Genomic DNA, 19262 nt, shown 5'->3' on the forward strand with positions numbered 1-19262 from the left:
TGATTTTTGAAAAACCAAATTATTATTAATTCTACTTTTAAATTTTTTAAACTTTTTATTTTGAAATAATTATAGATACACAGGAAATTGCAAAGATAGTACAGAGAGGTCCTACGTACCCCTTCAGCCACTTCCCCCAATGGGCAGTTATGAAACTATAATATCAAAACCAAGAAATTGACATTGGTATGATATATGCGTATAGTTCTATCACATGTGGAGGTTTCTATAGTGATCACCACAGCAACCAATATACAGAATTATACCATCCTCAGATTTCCCTATACTACCCCTTTATACTCACATTCATCATCCTTCCCTCCACTATCCCTAACCCTTAGCAGCCATTAATGTGTTCTCCAACTTTATAATTTCAACATTTCAAATGGTTATAAAATTGGAATCATACAAGAGGTCACACTGTGACTTTTTTTTTCACTCAGCATAATACCTTTGAGATACACCCAAATTGTTATGTATTAATGGTTTGTTCCTTTTTATTGCTGAGTACTATTCCATGATATAGATGTGCCACAGTTGGTTTAACAATTCACCCACTGAAGGACATCTGGGTAGTTTCCAGTTTGGGCTATTATGGAATAAAGCTGCTATAAACATTTGTGTACAATTTTTTTTTCTGTGAACATAAGTTCTCATTTCTCTGGGATAAATGCTCAGGACTGCAATTGCTGGGTAGTATAATAAGAACATGTTAGTTGTATAAGAAACTGCCAAACTTTCCCAGAGTGGTTGTATCATTTTACACTCCCACCAGCAATGTGTGAGTGATCCATTTTCTCCAAATCCTTGCCAGCAACCTGTTGTATATTTTTAGCCACTCTCATAAATGTGAACTAATAACTCATTGTGGTTCTAATTTGCATTTCCCTAATGTCTAATGATGTTGAACATTTTTAACATGTACTAAATGTTTCTTCATGTCTTTTGCCCATTTTCTAATTGGTTTTTTTCTCTTTTTCATTTCTCTTATTTCTTGCCTTCCGATGAACTAAATTTTTTTGTAGAATTCTGCTATTCTGTTTGTATCCCTCTAAAATTCATATGTTGAAATTCTAACCTCCCCACAGATGATAATATTAGGAGGTGGGCCTTGGGTTAGGTTGTGAGGGTAGAGTTCTCATGAAAGGGATTAGTGCCTCAGAGGCTCCAGAGATATTTTTAATCCCTTCCACCATGTGAGGACACAGCAAGAAGAGGCCATGAAAAGAGGGCTATGAATAGAGACCTCACCAAATGTAACCATGCTGGTGCCCTGATCTTAGGCTTCTCAGCCTCCAGAACTGTGATAAATAAATTTCTGTTGTTTGTAAGCTACCTAGTCTGTGGTATTTCATTATAACAGCCCAAATGGACTAAGACAAAGTCTATTTTACCTATGTTTTTGAGCATATATAAATATAACTTTATAAATGCCATATAACGTATTTATATAACTTTATAAAGTTATATAAACTTTATATAGACTTTTATAGTGATTGTTATAGGTATCACATTATATATATCATAAATATATGTGTGTATACATACACACATATTTTATTTTTATTTTTTAAAGATTTTATTTATTTGTCAGAGAGAGAGAGATAGAGAGAGAGCACAAGCAGGGAGACCAGCAGGCAGAGGGAGAAGCAGGCTCCCCGCCGAGCAAGGAGCCCAATGTGGGACTCAATCCCAGGACCCTGGGATCATGATCTGAGCCGAAGGCAGACGCTTAACTGACTGTGCCACCCAGGTATCCCAACACACATATATTTTAAGGTTTTACTGATACTGGCCTGACTGGGAGAGATCTGGGTGCCTAATTGCATATATATATATATTTATAAAATTTATTTCTTACAGTTCTGGAGGCTGAGAAGTCTAAGATCAACACACCACTCATGTAACATTTTGCTAGTTTAGTGAAGTATAGAAACCTTACCTCTGTTTACATGCTTTTACCATCATTTATACTACATTTATAATTTATATATTATATTTACATATATACAATTATCTTAAATATCTCTTCATACACTGAGAACTAGACAGTGTTCTAATTCTGGCTTCAATCTTCAAGCATAATTTAAAGAACTCAAGAGGAAAAGGACGGTCTATTATGTTTACCCATATTTTATTCTTTTTGTTGTCCTTTCTTCCTTACTGATGGTCCAAGACCCTTTCTTTTATCATTTCCTTTCTTTTTCAAGAACTGCCTCTAGCCATTCTTTTAGGATAGGAAGGCTGGTAACAAATTCTCTTAGTTTTCCTTTTTTTTAAGATTTTATTTATTTACCTGACAGAGAGAGAGACAGCGAGAGAAGGAACACAAGCAGGGGGAGTGGGAGAGGGAGAAGCAGGCTACCCGCTGAGCAGGGAGCCCGATGCAGGGCTCGATCCCAGGACCCTGGGATCATGACCTAAGCTGAAGGCAGACGCTTAATGACTGAGCCACCCAGGCGCCCCAGTTTTCCTTCTTTTGAAAATGTCTCAATTTCCTCTATATATTACTAAAGGATATTTTTATTCGGTATATAATTCTGGGTTGACAGTTTCATTCTCAGAGCACCTGAAAAATACTGTGGCCTCCATGGATTCGAATGAGGTATCTGCTGTCATCGATTTGGTGTCTCCTACAGGTAAAGTACCATTTCTCTCTCTGGTGGCTTTCAAGATTTTTAATTTCTGTCTTTAGCTTTCACAAGTTTGCAAATGATGCACCTTGGTATGAATTTATTTGGCTGCATCCTTTTTGGAGTTTACTCAGCTTCCTGACTCTATGGGATTTTGCTTTTTTTCCAAATTTGGGGAATTTCCAGCTACTTTTCTAGCCCTTCTTTCTCTCTTGTTCTGTGACTATGACAACACCTATGTTAAATCTTTTGTAATAGTCCAACAAGGGCCTGAGGCTCTGTTTATGTTTTTCACTCTATTTTTTTTTCTCTGTTGGTCTGATTGGTTAATTTCTATTGTTCCATCTTAGAGTTCACTGATTTATTCTTCTGTCATATTATTTTCCTGTTGAAGTCATCTACTGAGGTTTTTTTAAAGTTGATTTATTAGATTTTTTCAGTTCTTAAATTTATTTTTGATTCTTCTTTATATCTTCTATTTCTTTGGGAGATTTTCTTTTTTTTAAAAAAAAGATTTTATTTATTTGAGAAAGAGAGAGACTCAGAAAGAGAGCACGAGCAGGGCAGAGAGGGACAAGCAGTCTCCCTGCTGAGCAGGGAGCCCAATGCGGGACTCGATCCCAGGATCCTGGGATCATGATCTGAGCCGAAGGCAGACACTTAACTGACTGAGCCACCTAGGTACCCCTCTTTGGAAGATTTTCTGTTTCTTTGTTGAGACTTTCTATTTTTCCATTTGTTCTTTTTTTTTTTTTAACATTTTATTTATTTTATAGAGAGCGAGAGAGCACAAGCAGGGGGAAGAGTAGAGGGAGAAGGAGAAGCAGGCTTCCAGCCAAGCAGGGAGCCCAATGCAGGGCTCGATCCCAGGACCCTGGGATCATGACCTGAGCGGAAGGCAGATGCTTAACCATCTGAGCCACCCAGGCGCCCCTTTCCATTTGTTCTAAGAATGCTCACAACTGTTCTTGAAACATGTTTAGGATGTCTATTTAAAAATCCTTGTTAGATGATTCTAATATCTGTGTCATCCTGGTGTTGGTGTCTGTTGACTGTCTTTTCTCATCCAAGTTGTAATTATCATAGTTCTTGATATAACTAGTCATTTTCAACTGAATCCTAGATATTTTGCATAGTATGTTATGAGGATCTGAATCTTACTTAAATCTTCTGTTTTATCACATGTGGGTGAGTCCACATTCCCATTCGGCCTCCACTGACACCTGAGAGAGAGGGGCTCCTTTTTATTGAGGGCTAAGTGAGAGTTCCAGCTCCATATTAAGGTTTACTGGTATCAGCCTGACTGGGAGGGACCTGGGTACCTAATTTCATGGTAAATGTGTATCATTTTTAGTGCTGGGTGGTGATAAAAATCCCATTTGCCCACTATGCCTTCTTTTGACATGACTTCATTGGTTAGGGGGAGGTGCATTTCATTATCATCTTTAGGGATGGAGATCCAGGCTCCCCACATGGTTTCTGATATTGTGGGACTGGGCTATTCCCACTCCCCATTTGCCCTTCCCTGACACTCTGTCCGGAGATTAAAGACCTCATTACAGCCTGGCAAGCATGGAAGTATAGGGTCTCTAGTTGGCTTTTGCTGGTAGGCATAGGGACGCAGTCTCCCCTCTGGCATTTAGCTAGAGTAGGGCAGTTACTGTCTAAAAAAATTTTTCTGTCTTGCTATGCTGTCTTTGTCTTTTAGATATGGAAAGAAGAGAGTTATGTTGGGGCTTTTTATTTTTTGGTCTATGTCCTTTGGTGTTTCCAGTTTGCAAGCTTCTCCAGCATCTGGTCTGCGATATATGAGGCCAAAAGAAAACCCAAGGAACTCACCACCATGTCATTCCTTGGGATCCAAATTCCCTAGAAGGTGTGCCATCTTATCTCTAACTTTCAAGGTCTTCTCATGTTTGGTTTATATACAATGCCCAGGGATCAACAGGGTAAAGTATATCTACACCATTTACTCCTTCCTACTGGAAGCAAAAGTCCTCAATTCTGATGCTTTTAAAAAATGTACAATGACTGGAATTTCTAATGTACAGTCATACTGTAAGAAATATAATTTGATCTCTTATTTTACAATACATACAGCACTTATTTTGTTGTTTTGGATGATTTGCTAAAACATCAAGAACAATTTTGGGTAATAATCCCAATAAGTAACATCCTTTTCTTTTTCCTGAAATGACTTTACCATTTCAACATTTAGAATGTTTGTTGCTTTCTTACAAGTAGTTTTAAAAATCATATTTAGTAGTTTCCCTTCCTATTTTATTTATTCATAATATTTCCTGTCTTACAAATCTAATCCATCACCTATTCCCGTTGAGTCTACCATTATAAGTACACCTTAATTGCATTCTATTTTATCATCTTATTGTTAGAAGGGAGCATGAAGAGGGAAAACTGGAGAAAGAAAAATTGAAAAGGGGGGAAGAGGAATAGATGGAAGAAGGAAAGAAGAAAGAAGAAAACAGGGATCAGAGAAAGGATGAATGAAAATAGTTGCAAGTAAATGGAATAATTAAGATAAGGAGAAATAAGAGTGGAGAAAGAATATATATTAAGTCGAAACAGAAAAAGCAGTAAGAAAGAGAATAAGGAAACAGAACGCACAAGGAAGAAGAGATGTAGTACAGAAGAGTATGAGGGGGGATGGGAGGAGTTAGAGAGATTAATAAGTAGATGAAAGGAAAATAAAAAAGGAGAAGGAAGAAATGAGGAAGAAAGCAGTAGAGGAAATAATAAGGGAGAAAAGAGAAGTGTTTGAAGTAAGAGGGACAGGGACAAGAAGAAGAAATGATGTGGAATCACACCTCACAAATGGCAGAGAGAAGAATGTTGAATATAAGAAGCTCCTCTTTTTTTCTCCTCAAATACCCAGTTTCCTTTGTATTTGGTACCCAGCAAAGTGCGTGATTTCTCACATGATGTCACTCCTGCCTTGAGGTAAGACCACTGTGGTTTTCAACTAGTAAGAACCATGTGCCCCACATTTTGAATAGATAAATTTGTTTGGAATACTCATCACTTATCACATACTTTACGCTGCTGGTTGTTCATCAAGTATGGATATTATCTGACAAATTCAGGTATGCAGGAAATGTAAGTTTACTTTTTCTCTGCAACTCATTTTATAAATTCTATGTCAACTTCCCAATCGATTGAGTGGTTGAAACTCAATCTCCAGCAGTATGGAGTTCTCCTTACGCCCTTCTTTGGGGTTGTGTCTAAGTTATAGACCTTAGTGTCAAAACATCAGAATGGGTTCTGTTGAGTATCCCATATCCACACTGACACTCATGTGATATCTGGCTCACCAAGTAGCTGTTGACTTGAGCCTCATTCTTTACTACAAACCCCTCCTTGGGGTCTGACTCTCTCTGAGGGTGTCATATACCACTCATATACATGGGAAATATTCTGTGGCTCCTATCATATGATGGGGTCTGTTCATCTCTGTGAGGCTGTCTTTGCCTAATATATTTTTATACTCCCATGATACCCTGAGCTGAGAGAAACTATGTGAGGAGGCCTAAAGCTCAAAACCCTATAGACACCACACAACCATTTCTATTTTTGTAGTCTTCATCTCTCCTGGCCTTATCCAGGAAGTGAGGCACAAGGCCACATTGTTAGAGGATCTCACAAACCAACCTGGGGTTTCTTCCCATCCCTGAAATACAGGGCTTAGGTTTCTCCAGGAACCCACAATATCTACCAACTCTTTGCTTCTTGTCTGCTTTTCTTCTCAACACAATCAATGTGAAGCTGGAGGTACACCTTGAAAAGAAGTGCTAAAAACAACAGAAGGCTAAACAAACTAAAAATCAATGACTTTTCTTGGACCCGACAGAGAAATGAGGTTTCAGAACAAACCATCATCCTGAAATCTTGAGGAATAGGCAAATCCAGAATCACAAATGAAATATACTTACCTGAAACAGAAGCCACTAAAGCTATAAACTTGCAGGAACACTTAACTGATAATTTTGACAAGTTGCTGGAGGCTGAGTGTGGACTAGAGTGAAAGTGAGAAACTCCCGGGAGTGGTAGTCTTGGGGGGAGGCACACTTTCATGGGCTTTACTTCCAGGAATCTCACCAGGTTCTCAGAGTGCAGATCCAAGAAAGACACCCTTGTGGCCCTGGCAGGAAGAGGGGAAGAATCCTTGTGAATATCCTTATGAAATATGCCCAGAGCCTTCTCCACAACAGAGGCCTACTCTCCAGGAGGAAAGACTACCAGAGCCTTGTTCCAAAGCCATGGAGGAAGGACATCCTTCTCATTCCAAACTCTCTAGCTTTCCTATCTCATCTAAGGTAGGGGCACAGAGAGGGGGACTACACAAGAAGAAATACCTGTAAAGGTCACAGGCTCACTAAAACTCCGACACTTAACTGGAATATTACAAAACACTCCCTTTTCTCTCATACCATACCACCACAGCAACAGGGCTCCAGTATATTAACAATGGGTTATAACTGAATGAACTGCAAGACAGACTCTCTAAGGAAGAGGACTTAAGGAAGCCCAAAGTCAAAAGAGGAAACAAAATCAAGGATGCTAGAAGAATATGGAGGCTCTCACACCTAATACTAAAGGAAACTTTAAACAAAGCACGCTCTTGGCAAGGTTAACCTGTGTCTTCACACTAGAGACCAATCTATCTCACTTCCTATTACCTAATTCATGTCTAGCTTTCAACAAAAAAATTGAAGGCACACCAAAAAGCAAGAAGAAAATGTCTGAAGAGACAAAGGAAGCATAAGACTTAAATATGAAAGAGTGTTGGACTTATCAGACAGGGAATTCAATACACTGTAATTAATACATTAAAGGATCTAATGAAAAAAGCAAACAACATGCAAGAATCTTAGATATGGGTAAAGTAAGCAGAGTGATGGTAATTCTAAGAAAAAATCAAAAGGAAATGCTAGAAAAAAATCATAACAAATGAAGAATGACTTTGGTGGACTCATTAGTAGATTGGACACAGCTGAGGAAAGCTGGAAGGTGGATTAAGAGATACTTTAAGAACTATGAGATAATTTCAAAAGATGCAACATATGCATAACTGGAACACAGAGGGAGAAGAATGAAGCAGAAGAAATATTGCAAATAATAATGGCTAAGAATTTTCCAAAATTAATGAAGACAACAAATCACAGATCCAGGAAGCTCAAAGAACATCAAACAGGTAAATACTAAAAGATTTACACTGAGGCACATAATTTTCAAACTGGATAAGAACTACTGAAGGCTTCTCATCAGAAACAACGCAAGCAAGAAGAGAGTGGAGTGAAATATTTAAAACGTTAAAGAAAAAAACCCACTGACCTACATTTCTACATCTAGCAAAGTATCCTTTAAAAGTGAAGGAGAAATACTTTCTCAAACAAAAACTGAAGGAATTCATCACCAGCAGATCTATCCTACAAGAAATGTTAAAAGATTTTCTTGGAGCAGGAGGAAAACAATATAGGGCAGAATCTTGGAACACACAAAGACAGGAGCATTGGAGAGGGAATAAATGAAGCTTTCCTTCAAAGAGGAAATCAAAACCGCAATTATAGATATTTTAGGATGCTTTAATCAAAGGAAATTTATGCAAAACATTTCTCCATTATTGCATGCAATACATAAGAGAAACATTTCAAACATAAACATATATCCAGGATAAAAATAAAAGGACGGAATAAGTTATGGCACACAATAAACAAATGATATATTAATATAAGACATAGTACTTTAAGGTAAAATATTATTTTAGATGAAAAGTTCACTGCATAATATAAATAATATACAAATCATAATTTAACAGATATGCAAGAAGAAATAATAAAACCAAAATCATAGTGGAGTGAATGATAGAATAATCATATGAAATAATGGGTCCTTCCTGAAACTTCTACATAGGTACTATACATTGAGACCCAAACATAAAACATTAGGATGCTTCCTACTGGGTATCTACCCCAAAAATACAAAAACACTAATTCAAAGGGATATATGCAACCCTATGCTTATTGTGGCACTATTTACAGTAGCCAACTTATGGAAGCAGCCCAAGTGCCCATTGATAGATGAATGGATAAAGAAGATGTGGTGTATATATACAGTGGAATATTATTCAGCCATAACAAAGAATGAATGGAGCTAGAGAGTATAATGCTAAGCAAAATAAGTCAGTCAGAGGAAGGTAATACCATATGAATTCACTCCTATGTGCAATTTAAGAAACAAAACCAGTAAGTAAAGGGAAAAAAAGAGAGAGAGACAAACCAAGAAACAGACTCAACTACAGAGAGCAAACTGATGGTTACCACAGGGGAGTTGGGTGGGGGGAATGGGTGAAATAGGTGACAAGGATTAAAGGGCACACTTATCACGACGAACACTGAGTAATGTATACAATTGTTGAATCATTATACTGTACACCTGAAACTAATATTATACTGTATGTTAACTATACTGGAATTAAAAAACTAAAAAATTTAAAAAATATTATGGTGCCTCAAAATGAGCACTACAGAATTCTTAAATCCTTCCATGTTTTTGGATGGAAGCTAACTTGATTTTACCTCCTTTATTTCTATCTGTGTAAGAATTTTAAAAGAAATTTAAGTATGCCTACTAGATGCTATGTATTGTGATAAGTGCTGGGGAAACAATGATGAGCAAAAACACATGTATTACCTCTTTTCAAGGACTACTGGATCTCAGTCAAATGTAAACAAAACTGAGTCCAGTTAGACTTGCACAATTTTGAGATACTTTATGGAGCTTTCTGATGCCAATTTGCAGCATGAGAGCAGGCAAAGTGACATCTCAAGATTATATCAAATGATCTTGGCATAAACTTAAATAGGTTACATCTTCCTTCACAATGACCAATTCCCTATTCCCTTCCAATTAATTCCTCACTCCCATCACCACAACAATTAACATTAATAAGGAGAAGGTTATCAGAAGAGGTTATCAGAAGAGACAAGAGGAAGCCTGCAAGTAGAACCTCCATGCAGTTTGAGGGTGTTTGATATCTCATCAGATAATCTTACCATATGGGCTTTTGGTATCTTGTGACTTAGAGACCCTCTGTCATGTGCATTGGAAAATTCACAGGTATATCTGAATGTTCTTAGATACCTGGGATATGATTTAGCTCCATAGGTGTCCTCATGTTCAGCATTAATATAAAACTTAAAAACCACCTAATTTGAGAATCATAAAGCATTAAAAACTATAAAAGATACAGAGCTGGACTTAAGTCATCACATACTTCAGCTTATGGCATTTTCTGATTTCATTTTATGAAACAAGGATGATCTGAAAAACACTGGAAAAATGGTCCCTACCATCTCCAACACTGCACAGCCCCCCCAACATGCACAATGATAATATACTGCATCTGAGACTGTTTTTAGAACATAATGTTACATAACAATTATTCTGATATTAAAACATTTTCCAAGATATTAAAAAGCCTTTGTAAACTTCTTTATAATTATATAATATCCCATTATATAAATGTACCTACTCAACTAATTAACAAAGGTGTTGTTTCCATTCATTTTTGTTCATTAGATTATCATTGTGGTGATTCTTCCTCCAAAGCTCTGTGCCTATCTCCAATTATTTCCTTAGGGTATATTATTAGAAATGGAATTACTAGGTCAAAGGGGTATGAACTATTTTAAGGCTGTTATTCAATACCCAAATGCTTTCCAGAAAGTTTTATCAACACTAGTAATGTAGAAGAGTTCTCATGTCCCTTGATCATATTCAGTATTTGCTTTAAAAATATCTTTTCTGGTTTGATAGATAAAATATTTAATTGATTTAAATTGTATTTACTTTATGATTAATGAAGGGAAACACACTTCTCAGTGTTTTTTTAGTCATTTCTACTTCTATAAGAGTTCTTTAAACATTAAGGATATTAACTTTATTTCTACCATATTTGTTATAAATACATTTTTTTGGCTTGTGGCTTGCCTCTTAATTTTGTTCATGAATTCTTGATACAGGAAACATGCAAACTATTACTTTCTTTTCCACAGTCATTTCCTCCATTAAAAAAAAAATACTAGGGCTGTCCTTAACCATTCAAAAGCCAAGTAAATATTCATTTTTATGGAAAGTAATTCAGAAATGCATACTTAGCACCTAAAATAAGTAATTTACCTATGAAGACTTTGTTCTTAGTGGGAAATTATACAAATCTAAATTATTATGATGTTTAAACAATGACAAAAGCCGATTTCTATTACAGCATGAAGAAAACAATTTAGCAGGATATCGAATTTAGCAGGGTATCGAATGTGACTTTTAAAGTTGCCTCAGAATTTTAGTTAAAGCCACATAGCCTAAAAAAAAAAAAAAAGAAAGAAACCAAGTATTTCCCTATTCTAAAGGGAACCACCAAGGAGTTCTGAACACATTCCTACAGGACTTATGCAGAATAGCAGACTATTCACCCTACTGATACTTATTCTGTTCCTTCTCTGACCAAATGTACTTAGAGACTAGGAAAAATTAGAGAAGAATTCACAGTGTTGTAAGTCTTTGGCTTGGGAAAGAGTGTTTTCCCTCCTTTGTCAAAGCCATGGGAGGAGGGATCCAAAGAATCACTTATAGAGATTGGGGGAGCCTGCATGGGGTAAAAACAGAAGGAAGTATTTTATCACATTTTGGATATTTAATAGTTTCTCTACAGATTGAAATTTCTGATGATTACTCAAGTTTGAGTCACCCCTAAAGGCTTTTCTACACTGACTGCATTCCTATGGCTTCTCTTCACCATGTATTCAACTATACCAAATTAACATTTGAACTCTGGTTGAAAGACCCATGATCACTACATTCATAGGGTTTATCTCTACTGATGAATTTTCTGATGTTAACAAAATCTGAAGCCTGGCTAAGGGCTCTTTAACGCTCTTTATACATGTTTTCTCACCATCATAACCTTCTTGGTGACCTGTGATCTCTGAAATTGAAATTGGATAAAGAAAGCTAAGATCCTGTGACCCACACCATGGGCTGCCTGTCCTATGTATGGGTTCATCCTCATGTACGACAGTGTCTGAAATTAGAGGACAATTATTCTAACACCTACTGTAGTCTTGGATACAATCCTGTATCTATCCCAAGCCTTAAAAATCTATCCTTTGAAGGGAAGTTAATCTGTCTCTTTAGCTTGACTTTATACTCAGAAGTTTCTTAAGTTTGAAGTCATGAAGATTTACCCTTGGAATATGTGGTCATATCCCCTGTGATCCAAAAATCTTAGAATATGTTTCTTATTTTGTTCAGACTCTTCCTTCTCATCTTGATAACAAAAATTTTAGAAGTGTAACTGTCACTTATATCTGATACTTGGCAGTACTGAGGAAACCAACAAGCTCAAAGGAAAAGAGAGAAGGAGAGAAAAGGAAGAGGAAAAGGAAGAGAAAAAGAAAAAAGGAAAAGGAGAGGGTTATCTAACAAGTCTCCACCATATAGCTTCCTAAGAGGCAAGCCAGGGACTGGAATTACCCTCCAACCTGACAAAAACACTAAAAAAAAGGGACAAACATATGAAATCACTGTTTCTAAGACATCAGACATTAGGCAGTGAAAAACAGTGATCCCTGAGAGGTGGTGGGGCGGGGGGGGGGGGGGGGGGGGGGAGGATAAGGTGAGCCTTTACAATTTGGAAGTTTCCAGTTCATGGTGCAATGAAGGAGAACACAGTCAGAGCCCAGAGGATTTCTTTCGTTGAGGTGACAGAGATGAGATCAGAAAGAACAAGGTGGCTAGAGTTCAGAGAACAGAATACCAAAAAGTAGAGAGCTGCACTTGAGAATTCTGAAGAATTTTGAAAGACTGTCATAAAGTATTCAGCAGAATACTGATCAGTTAATGCATATAAGTAAATTACCCAAAGCTGGGGAAAGAACCACCTGAAAAGATTAGAGTGCACAAATATCAAAAGCTCAAACAAGTCTGGGGATCATGCCTGTTCCCACCTGTTCCTACCATCCAGAGCAGAAAAACTCATAATTCATGAGGCACGAGGTATTCAGATGGGCCTTGCTTCACTAGTCTGGGATAATTAGCTTTATGCAAAACACTTCTATGGTCCTGCCTAAAATCTTAAAAGCAAGACTCAAAAAAGATTTAACTGCTTCCAAATAACTGCATCTCATAATAAACATCAAGAAGATATATAATAATACAAAAATATCTAGCACCAAAAGGCAAAAAATTTACCAAAATGTAAAGTTCAAAAGGTAAAATTCATAATGCCTAGCATTCAAAAAACAAACAAAGAAAACAAAACAAAATGAGGCATGCGAGGAAGCAGAAAAATGTGAGGGAAAAAAAATCAATCAATCCAAACTGACCCACAACTTACACAGATGTTGTATTTAGAAGACAAACTCATTTAAAAAGTTACTATAATTGGGGCGCCTGGGTGGCTCAGTTGATTTAAGCGTCTGACTCTTGATTTCAGTTCAGGTCATGATCTCAGGGTGGTGAGACTGAGCCCCACCTCAGGCTCCAGTGGACTCCACACTGGGCGTAAAGCCTGCTTAAGATACTCTCTTCTCCCTCTGCCCCTCCCTCCACTCCACAAGAGCTCTGTCTCTCTCTCTCTCTCTCAAAAAAGTACTATAACTGTGTTCCTTATGTGCAAAAAGCTAGAGAAAAGTCATGTTAAGTAGAGAAATGAGACATTTTTAATTAAGGTGCAAATGATGTCTAGTAATAAAAACCATAATATTTGAAATGAAAAATTCACTGGATGGAATTAACTAGTAAATAGATTAGTGAACTTGAAGACATAACAATAGCAAATATTCTAAATGAAATAAAAATAAAATACATTTTAAAAATAAATAGAGCATTGTTTTGTTCATGCCATTTCCTCTTCTGGGAACACTCTTCCTCCATCCCAACCATCCGGCCATCCTTCAACCAATTAATTCTGAATCTGCTTTCTGGTCTCAGTTCAATTGTCACTTCCTCCTTCATTGGCCTTCTAGAGTAGGTCAAACCCTCTTTAAATCAATTCACAGAACCATGCACTTAGCTTCTACAACACTTATTACAACGTCAACCTCACAAATATTTGGGTCTGTGATTAATGTCTGTCTCTAATTACAAGACAATAAGCTCCGTGAGGGCAGAGAAAACATGTCTATTTTTGTTTACCATGATATCTCCAGCATCTCAAACTATGCTAGTCTTATAGTACCGCTGTATGTTGAACCTTACCTGTATCTGTTACCTCTGGGATTTTGATCTTTTAATTATACCCTCTCTCCCACACCTGCAACCATTCTCCTTCTCTCCTGGCTATATCCTACCTAGCATCCCTTCTTTCTTACTAAATAAACCTTAACTTTTATTATAGGTGACAACGTTCTTAGCTGTAAACTTACATTTCCCAGACACCCTTGCAGATAGTTGTGGCCATGTGTCAGTTCTGTCCTATGGATGTAAGTGGAAGTTGTTGGGTAAGATTTTTGGGAAAGCTCCGTATAAAGGAGACTAATTCTACTGACAAGATATTTTACTCTCTCCTCTTCCTTATCTTCCTACCTGAAACAGACATGATGGATAAAGTTGTATAAGGCATCTGCAACCATGAGGCACCTGAAGGATGGGAGCAACATGCTAAAGATGATGAAACAAAAAAAATTATATGTATGTGAAGGGCATTGATGAAATCCTGGACTTCATTAGATTTTAGATAAGATAAAGATATCTCCTAATCATTTTAAACAACTCATTTTCAGATTTGTTACATGAAAAATTTCTCTCTCACAGTCTTTAACAGATTATCTCATTCACTCATGACTCCCTCTATGACTTATAATTACTATGATTTATGACTTATGATCTCTACACACTGTCCCAATTCTCCAAACTATCCCACTAGCATGCACACTATCTCTATTACTCCCATTTCTGCACATCCACTGTCCTACCCTGTACTATCATACACACAATGTCCATACAGTACCGTAACTCACTGTCAAATACAACTAGTTCTTTTTTTTTTTTTTAAATATTTTATTTATTTATCTGACAGAGAGAGACACAGCAAGAGAGGGAACACAAGCAGGGGGAGCAGGAGAGGGAGAAGCAGGCTTCCCGCTGAGCAGAGAGCCCGACATGGGGCTCGATCCCAGGACCCTGGGACCATGACCCGAGCTGAAGGCAGCCGCTTAACTGACTGAGCCACCCAGGTGCCCCAAATACAACTAGTTCTAATCAACACACACCATTGCCATCACTCAGCCACACCTATAATCACTCAATCCCCACATTATCAGTGTCTCACCACACCCACTATCACACAGTCCACAACCCCACTATAAAACCTTCATCATCTTCCAAAACTTTCCCACATGCTCATGCCATCTCCCTATTATACACTCACAACCAATAACCACATCACTTCTGTTGTCACACACATACTTTTCCTGTTCCTCACTAACACCTGAAACTGCATTTTCCCATATGCTTTATTCAACAACCCCACTCAGACACTCATGATATCCACACTCCAAATTATCATAACACTTTTCCACTCCCCCTTAACATACACACTAACCGCATCTATCTGCTCCCCAAAGTAGATACACTTCTCATTTCCCCCAGCCATCACACACACATACAAACACTAACTCCTATCACTTCCACTATGAATCTATCTTTTACCATCACTTAAACTTTCCCCATTCCACCCACTGTCTACATCCTCCTATGACTACTTGAAATACCCATCCACATTTTTACACATAATAATCCCACTGTCTCATTGTGTCCTTTACCATTATATCTCCCTCCTCACTCTCTCACACAACCATACCACACAAGCACAATTCTCATCTTCCACAGTATGACATACATCGTGTCTATAACTACCAGTATCACATATATTCTGATCTTGTCCGATCACTATCATTCACATTGCCCCCCTTCATTTTCAGCGATTTCAGACCATTCTCCCCCATTATTCACACTGTCCCTAATGTTATGGTTATCACACATACCTTGCTTGTTCATCACTCCCACTATCCCACTGTCACTCAATACTCTCCCCATCTCTGCATCAAACACGTGGCCCAGATCATCCACAATTTTACACATGGTGCCCATCCCCTTAAATCTCATTTTCTTTTCTCCCTTCCCTTCTCCCCACCCATACCTACACACTTTCCCAACATGTGCATACTACATGAACCCAGAGAAATTTCTCAACTGAAGCCTCATTTCAAAGCTCTAGTAAGTAGAGGAAGATATCATGCTCAAAAGATATAATATTTAATGTTCTCACTTGGTAAATAGTTGTGAATGGATTCCTTTTGGTATACTTGCCTTTAAGAAGCATTTCTTCATGTTTTGTTATAGCATTTAGATGAGGTTTTTAATACTTCACTGATGTGTCTTTAATTATGATCTATGCAGTTAAGCTATTTGCACTATAAAGTCTTCCCAAAATACCTTATAGCTTTTCTTGTTACAGCAAAATTGTGATATTTTTGGTCCTAAAGAGACAGACAGCTTCAAGCAAATGGCAATACTGAATATATCACTGAGCTGTGTTAGAGGGAACACTTAATCTTTACTTCTCATATTTCCATGTGGAAGAACTTCAAGTAGACTAGCACTCCTGCTTTTCTGCCCACGGGAGAATGAGTTATAAGACTAGTATGTTTGAGAGACATATGGCTCACACCCTTGCTCTCTGCTTTTTCTCCCAGGGGTCTGTATGCCTATGGAGAACATGCATTCCGACTAGCTCCTTGCTGTGCAATAAGGGGCCTACTTTTGGCCTGGAGTCTCTCGGTTTTTCAGCATTGCTTATAATTGCCTAGGTAAGTCTGCCTAATTCTGGGGCCCACCATTAGGAAGTTTACACTAAAACCACCTTCTCCAGCCATCTTTATCAGTAATGAAGATGATATTTTGATTTCCATCTATTAGAGTCCTAAATTTGTATTTCAATTGGTTCTGAACCTAGGCAGGGAAGACAAAGTGTTATTTATTGGTCTCTTAAAATTCCCACACCATTGAAATCATGAAAATTCTTCACTGGCTTTATTGTTTTAACACAGAAGTTTCTAAGTGAAGTTTGTTTTGATTAGCACTTAAGACAAACACTTGGCAGCAACTAAGAATAGGTGTAAACAAGGAAACTGTATGTCTACCACTCCTAAACTCACAATTTCTCTGGATTAGGCAGTCCAAAATCTGAAGGAGTAGAGTTACCATTGTACAATAGGTGCTACTTAATCAGGATGGTGGGGAGCATCAACCAGATCTATCTTCCTTGGCCATACTGTTAAGTCCTAGGAGGGCAAAACCAAAAGAGCTCTGTCATGGGATGTGGTAGCAAAACTTTATATGGAATATTAGAAAGGGGTTTAGCCATTCATCCAGATGTATGGAAGCCTTATTAAAGAAAGATCAATGTGAACCATTTCTTAAAGGGTAAAAAACCATAGGATGCTCTTGTTAACAACAAGTTCTCTCAAAATTTAGATCTAACAGTCATTTTAGTTCTCATTCTTTTTGCTAGTTAGCTTCATGCTAGCTTTTGAGCCCTTGTATACAAACTTAAATACTGTGTTTGCTCTCAATGAAAGAACACCATTTCAGAATACAATTTGTGTCCAAGGTGACTAGGCCCAAATACTGAAATTTTCAGTTCTACCCTGGGACAATCAGTGTTGTGAAGAAATACCAGCTGTTCTCTGGAAATACAGCAGTGTGAGGATTAGAATTCATATGTGACTTCTTTTGCAGAGAACACTTTTCATACCTACACATAGTTGGTGTTCTAGAGGTACTGATGCAAATGCACCTTTTCCAATCTACATTGGGGCTAACAAAATGATCATTCATAAAAACAAACATATGGGGGGTGGGGGGGTGGGTTAGCCTGGTGATGGGTATTAAGGAGGGCACGTTCTGCATGGAGCACTGGGTGTTATACGCAAACAGTGAATCATGGAACACTACATCAAAAACTAATGATGTAATGTATGGTGATTAACATAACATAATAAAAAAATAAATAAATGAAAGTGGGCAAGGAAAAAAAATGAACATATAAACAAAATTATGTTTCAACAGTAAAAGAAAAATAAAACAAAACTGCTGGATAAGATATGTGACAACCTGACTAAAGAGTACTAAGAACACCTAAGAAAAGTCAGGTATGGCACACACATATCAAAAATTTTCTGGAAGTTCAAAACTTTAAAATGTTCCAATTAAATAATAAAATGAAAAATAATGGGTCACTATGAGCCATGAGTTACTGGACTAGAAAATGAAATGCAAGATTTATACCAAAGCACTGAAATAATAATCATGATAATTACTATTATTATAAAGTAATAGAGTCCATGAGGGACAAGATACTTAAGGACCTACCATGTGAATACGGGTGGGTGGATAGGGGAGTTAAAGGAGAAAAAAGACATGGGCAAGAGAGGCCACATTAAATAAATGACAGAAGAATATTTCCCTGAGCTAAAGAAAGGGCTCTCTGAATTCCAAACAAGACTGATTTACCTATCCATTCACCCATTTATGCTTCCATACAGTCATTTAATCAATACATTTAATAAGGATCTATTATGTATCTAGTACTTTTCTAGGCACTTAAGATATATCAGTGAACAATACAGACAAAAATCCCTGTCTTCATGGAGCTTACATTCTAAGACACACTTAGGCATACCGTGATCAAATTTCTTTTCTTTTTTTTTTTTTAAAGATTTTATTTATTTATTTGAGAGAGAGAATGAGAGCATGAGAGGGGGAGGGTCAGAGGGAGAAGCAGACTCCCTGCCGAGCAGGGAGCCCGATGCGGGACTCGATCCCGGGACTCCAGGATCATGACCTGAGCTGAAGGCAGTTGCTTAACCAACTGAGCCACCCAGGCGCCCCATACCGTGATCAAATTTCTGAACTCAAAGAATAAAGAAAGCATCCTACAAGCTTACAGATAGAAAGAAAAAATTACCTACAATAGAAAAAATAAATTAGGGGCACCTGGGTGGCTCAGTTGGTTAAGCAACTGCCTTCGGCTCAGGTCATGATCCTGGAGTCCCGGGATCGAGTCCCGCATTGGGCTCCCTGCTCAGCAAGGAGTCTGCTTCTCCCTCTGACCCTCCCCCCTCTCATGCTCTCTCTCTCTATCTCATTCTCTCTTTTAAATAAATAAAATCTTTAAAAAAAAAAAAAGAAAAAAGAAATTAGACAGACATAGGACTTTCATCAGTAATACCAAACTTCATGATGTCATTCACTAATTTTCCCAGAAATGGCTTTATTAAATTCTCAGGGAAGGTGAAGTCAGTTTTGACCCAGAACCTGTTTTCTTGGAAGAGTTTAACAAGGGCAATATTACCCATTCCTCATGCAACTAGATTTGTGCTTGCTTTCCAATTTTTTTAAAACTAAACAATATGCTGTTTATAATACCACTTGTAATACATATAGATGATAAAACTATAAGAAAACCAAGAGGATTATTAATACAATAGCCAGAGTACTGCTATCTCTAAGTGGAGGCAGACAGGAGTGCGACCAGAAAAGGGCACATGG

At 37.5% G+C, this 19262-nt stretch overlaps 1 protein-coding gene across 6 annotated transcripts in view; it reads right to left on the bottom strand.

Annotated features, from left to right (window-relative positions):
- MAGED1 (MAGE family member D1) overlaps positions 1–19262 on the bottom strand; it is a 70545-nt gene that overhangs the window by 11048 nt on the left and 40235 nt on the right. Inside the window, exon 2 of one of the 6 annotated variants that reach the window (XM_044911718.1) lies at positions 6581–6789. The exons of 4 other annotated variants lie outside the window; for them this stretch is intronic. In XM_044911718.1, the coding sequence (XP_044767653.1) occupies positions 6581–6722 (142 nt within the window). In that variant the 5' untranslated portion in view covers positions 6723–6789. Of the gene's footprint in view, positions 1–6580; positions 6790–19262 lie in introns of those variants that run through there. One more of the 6 variants, XM_044911717.1, reaches the window with a different exon arrangement.

This window comes from Neomonachus schauinslandi, chromosome X, assembly GCF_002201575.2.
Source record: "Neomonachus schauinslandi chromosome X, ASM220157v2, whole genome shotgun sequence".
NCBI classification, from domain to species: domain Eukaryota; kingdom Metazoa; phylum Chordata; class Mammalia; order Carnivora; family Phocidae; genus Neomonachus; species Neomonachus schauinslandi.